Below are 5,159 nucleotides of genomic sequence, written 5' to 3' on the forward strand. Positions count from 1 at the left end.
TTGCTAACTCCCTCAATGATACACTTAAACTGTATACTGTAAATTAACTATATTCGTAAGTGAGAAATATAAGTGAATTCAATGCGCAGATACATTCTTGCGAATTTACAAATTAAACAAATAATAAGGATTTATATATATTTATAAATGGACAGGAATGAAGAAAAAATCGGATATCAGTTACTGTGAACCATTTTCTGTCTGCAAGTTTAAAACAGTTGTGAATTTAATGCGCCTTCTTTTATTAATAAATAATGAATATGCAGAGATTTTAGTGAGGGTTTAATTTTGGCAGTCTTGGCGAGAATGTTGAGATAGGTAAAATAAAATAAATTCACAATTTTAAATGATGTTATTCTTTTTCATGTGCTATTAAAATTTCGCTTTAACTACTTCTCTATGAGATTAAATACTAATTTTTAAGGACAGATTGCTAAATGTGTGTCTCGCTAATCTTTTCATTCATATGGTACATATCAACGTGAATTATTTTATAGTAATACTCTTTTTCGTAGAATATTTCTTAGTAAGCGATGGAAATCGTCAGGGAATGGAATTTAAAATGACATTTATTTCCTTTTTTTTGCAAATAATAATTGGTTTAGAGTTAAAATGGTCTTTAAAAGTAGTTGTTTGATTACCAGCCGTTCCAGAGGCTTTTCCCAATGTAATGGTGTATTTTTGAAGTTCGGATGCTATTTTCATGTTGTCACATCTTTCATACCACGAACTCCCATTAACGCTTGATACACCAATATGAAATAGCGTTCTGTGTGGTGTTGTCAAACGATGAAGGATCTCATTTCCTTTAGAATAAAAAGAACAATATTTGTATCGTGTATTCATGTAAGTAATGTTCATATATTGCCCATCATATCAAAGGGTTTCTATCCTTCATTAAATCAATTCTGCGTGTTTTATCAATAAAACTTTTAATAAACGAAATATTTTATCAAAAAAATCTGTAGAATCCAGGAGTTACCTAGAAATTTCAAAAAACATAAAATAAACATTGGCAATATTGTCCCATAAAATACCAAAACTGATGATCCATCTGTACATGTATGCAATTCAAGGAACCCTAGTTGGAAAATTCAAATGTTTCTCGGGAAAATCCCTACCATAGTTGAAGTACGTCAAGATAGTTGCAATATAGCAAATCAAATCCACAGCAAAATGATTTTGATGCATACGAAGTGTTGCACTATAAATTACAACAAAATCAAACAATTCAAACAGCAAAATGTTTTTTAATCTGTATAATATGTATTTTACACTAAACACAATCCATATTCAGACGAAATTTCAAATAATTTTCTCAACGTTTTAATCGCTTTTGATTTACAGGTAATATTGACATTCGGAGCTCTCTGGAATATTTGTTCTCAATGCATTGAATTTAAATAATTGCCGGTGTTATTCTCATTACAGTGAAAATACATGCAACAAATTATCTCTTTTAACCAGGTCAGGAAGACAATATAAGTTTAACGAAAGAACATTCTTTCTAAACCTACAAAATCTAATTTTCATTCGTTGGTGTACAACAGTGACAGACTTTATGTTTCATTACGAAAGACAGTTCAAAATACTTTTATGTAAAAAATTAAAAGGTATAATAAATTGAAATCAAAGGTATAACAGAACGTTCGTTGACTTAGTTCTCGAGCAAAATGCGTTTTGTCTCGAATCAAACTGTCTGCCTTCAGACTAACGGCCTCAGGCAGACCGTTTGGTCCTTGGGTTCGACAAAAAGCGTGTGCTCCTCGAACACAATTAATGTATAATATAAATAATGGCGAAAACAATTAGTATTAAAAATTTCAGTCAGCAGTTGACTGAAATATAGATTGTACCTGCTGACATTTAGGTCATTGTGTGGACCCAAAGAACTTTTACGAAATTGTGGCTTTAAACGAGACTGCTGATATTCTTGTTTCATCTACTTATTTGTCAATAATTTACCTCAATTTAATTAATTTTGACTTTTGTTTGATTTGATTGATTTTGAATATTTTATATTTTATCTTTTTATTTTGAATATTTTTGTTAAAATCCAATTATTCGATGTATTACAGGAACTGAGTTCTAACCTGTGCGTTTACGTATTGCATGGGGTGGGTTTATTAATGTTACTCATGTTTCCTTGAATTGGTTGAAATATAAGGAAAAATATTGAAATTGTATTGAGTTCATTTACATGTAATACATTGATGAGGACTCAGCGGAGTTAAGGACCAATATGGAAAATAAGATATAAGCACCTTTTTAATATGTATTACTTCTTTTCAAAATTGTAACAAAGTAATCGAATAACTGTAGAAAATGTAATATAGCTATCCGTAATGGATTAGGCTGAGCCGTACACAGGACCCATTATATCTCATGTATCAGCTGTTTGTCACGTGACTTGTATAAAGATAGAATTGTTAAGCTGAATGTAGGAAATGAGGATAATACAAGGGCATACTTTTGTTTTTGAAGATAAAAATTGATACAATTAAAAGATGTTTCTTTCCTCTACTCTCAAAATGCTGAGAGTTAAGTCCGTTGTGTTTGGTTGGTGCTGAAAGTTTTGCTGAAAGAGCATACAATAGCATTAAATTTCAATTTCACTTAAATTCTTTTATTGATATAAAATACAAGTTTATGCAGTTTCGAGTTCGAGTTCTGCTATTCTTCTACTTTATGGTTTCAGTATGGCTAACATCGAAAGAAAAAGAAGCGCACCAAGTAGTTTTAATAAGGAAAACTTGTATGAATGTCATGGCTCTGCAAATCAACTTAATCAATTGATCAGCAGTACACCAATCATTCTTAAACTTACCTAACCAGAATTCACCATGTACATCACCAAACCCGTTTTTATATTCCTCCCAATCTCTAGAAAAATTCACAGATAAGGGATGACGCCATTGAAATACCTATGACAGAAAAAATATCATGAAGAAATAACGTCGTATTTCTGAAACTCGTCAATATGTAAAAATGTACGTTTTGAAAGATAAAAGAGGGCAACTGCATGATGCTGTGTATTCCATGAAATTTTATCTGTGTGCAGGTATATACATGTAAGTCAATTTTCTATCTAAACTGAGATACAGCAATAGTGAATTTTTGCTTATCTGAATATGAACAGCAAAGTTGGCGAAAAGGCAAGTTAAGATCTTCTGTACCGTCCATCCTTTTGGGTCCACATCCATGTTACAGAGTACGTCTATGGACTTTCCACTAGATCCCCAGGGATAAATCTGGTATACGCCCGTTATATTATATCCATTATGTAGGATTTCCCAGCAATCGAATGGAAACGAATCTAAAACATATTATTATACCTCATTATAAATATTCGAAGCAACGCGATATCTGATTGGTTCTAAGTTATCACGTGATTGGGCCGTAAAACTTCATATTTCCCGGCCGTCGGCACGCTTTTCATCATATTCCACCTCTTCGGAACACCTAATGTATTTTCTCGCAATATAATTCCCGTTCGTTGACTGAAAACTCACGAGAGAAGTAGACGTCACAATGGCCTGGTTTACGTCAAAAAATTGATGATAATGTGTTAAACAAGGGGTTTTGTAGTTACTTTACGTAAAAAATGAAAGCGAATTTGAGAGCGGTGCAAATTTGAAAGTTTTTATTTATTTCAAAGGTTTTGCTTGTTTCGGTATAATAAACAATTCATTGCATGATAGTGAGGGAAACATGAAGATTTCTTCAACCAAGAAATATCATATTCCCCTCGGGCAGAGCCCTTGGGGAATATGATTTTTCTTGGCTGAATAAGTCTTCATATTTCCCTCACTATCATGCAATAAATCTATAATATTAGATCACTGACTTATCGACACAGAGGAATTGAAATGCTATCATGAAAAAAACGCTATTGAAGGAATTTTTTTTTCTTTCTTTACATACTAAAAATGGATGTACCGAGAAGAGGGAGGGATTCTCTTTGCACACGTTCCGAAATAATTTGTCAGTTAACCCATTCCAGTACAAATTGCAGTTGTGATCCCTACATATATACTTAACAATATTAATACCAAATCTAACACACGGTTTGCCTCTGATAATACTGTGGTTACATCATTAATTTTGGAACAGCAACATTCCTGGTTTTAGTTGTTAAGTCTATCCACGAAATTAAAGGTGCAAGTTAAGAGTCTATATTAAGATTTACATTATAATAAAGACATCCAGATTTAGTTATATCGTTAATACATACCCCTCCAACAGTATTCGCATATTTTTTACTTGTCAAGGATATTAAGATACATAATTAAGTTTGAATTAAAGATTAATTGAATTTGAACGGCAACTATATAACTACGATATTAGTTTGTATGGTAACTATATAACTACGGATACTGTAATAGTTTGTACGGTAATTATATGAATACGATAGAAGTTTGTACGCTAACTATAAAACTGCGGTAGTAGTTTATACATGTATAATTACGGAAGTAATTTGTACGGTAACTATATAATTTATAAGTATACATTTGAGTGCTGTCGTAGTTGTTTTTATAGTAGTCGCTGTTGTAGTAGTAGTTGTAGTAGTAGTTGTTTTATTAGTAGTTGCTGTAGACGTTGTTGAAGGAATTGTTGCAGTAGTCGTTGCAAGAGTTTTCGTTCGTGTCGTTGATGGTGAATAATTACCTATATTTTTGTTACAGTGAGATTTACTGGTTGCATTGATAATCATTTGCAAATTCATAAAGAGCAATCGTCGATAAAATCTTTCCAAAGAAATATGAATTAAAGTCAGCAATAATCATAAGGCATACATTCTAGGTTACATAGATCTGAATTGCAACATCTCAGACAACGTTCAGTTGTTCTCTTTCCGAAAATGTTTGGACTACCACTGTCACAAATCTAAAGGAATGAAATAAATAACATTTACATCAATCATTAAGCTAAATATTTGGGAAATATTCACTACTTTCAACTCTTGTATATGCCTGGAAAGGTTTATATATTTTTACTTATTCACCTCATTTGATTAGCGGATTAGGATTGGGATTTGCATAATAATGAAAAGAAGCTTAGTGTCTTGTTCACTTTTGCCCTGCTCTTAGTCTACTGCAATAGATTTGTATCCTAATATTTCGTAATACACATATATTCTTATTTTGAATTTCAATTGA

At 31.9% G+C, this 5,159-nt stretch overlaps 1 protein-coding gene across 1 annotated transcript; it reads right to left on the minus strand.

The window, feature by feature from the left end:
• Positions 1-641: 641 nt before the first annotated feature.
• Positions 642-4,887, minus strand: LOC134251095 (angiopoietin-4-like; the record flags this gene model as incomplete). Its single annotated transcript, XM_062733466.1, has 5 exons — positions 642-806; positions 2,828-2,924; positions 3,177-3,316; positions 4,510-4,668; positions 4,797-4,887. Coding segments are annotated over 5 exons (652 nt in total), but the record flags the coding sequence as incomplete, so codon positions are not given.
• Positions 4,888-5,159: the final 272 nt, after the last annotated feature.

Source organism: Saccostrea cucullata, unplaced genomic scaffold (assembly GCF_032062105.1).
Source record: "Saccostrea cucullata isolate Sc308-1 unplaced genomic scaffold, CSIRO_AGI_Scuc_v1 ctg19887, whole genome shotgun sequence".
Lineage (NCBI taxonomy): Eukaryota > Metazoa > Mollusca > Bivalvia > Ostreida > Ostreidae > Saccostrea > Saccostrea cuccullata.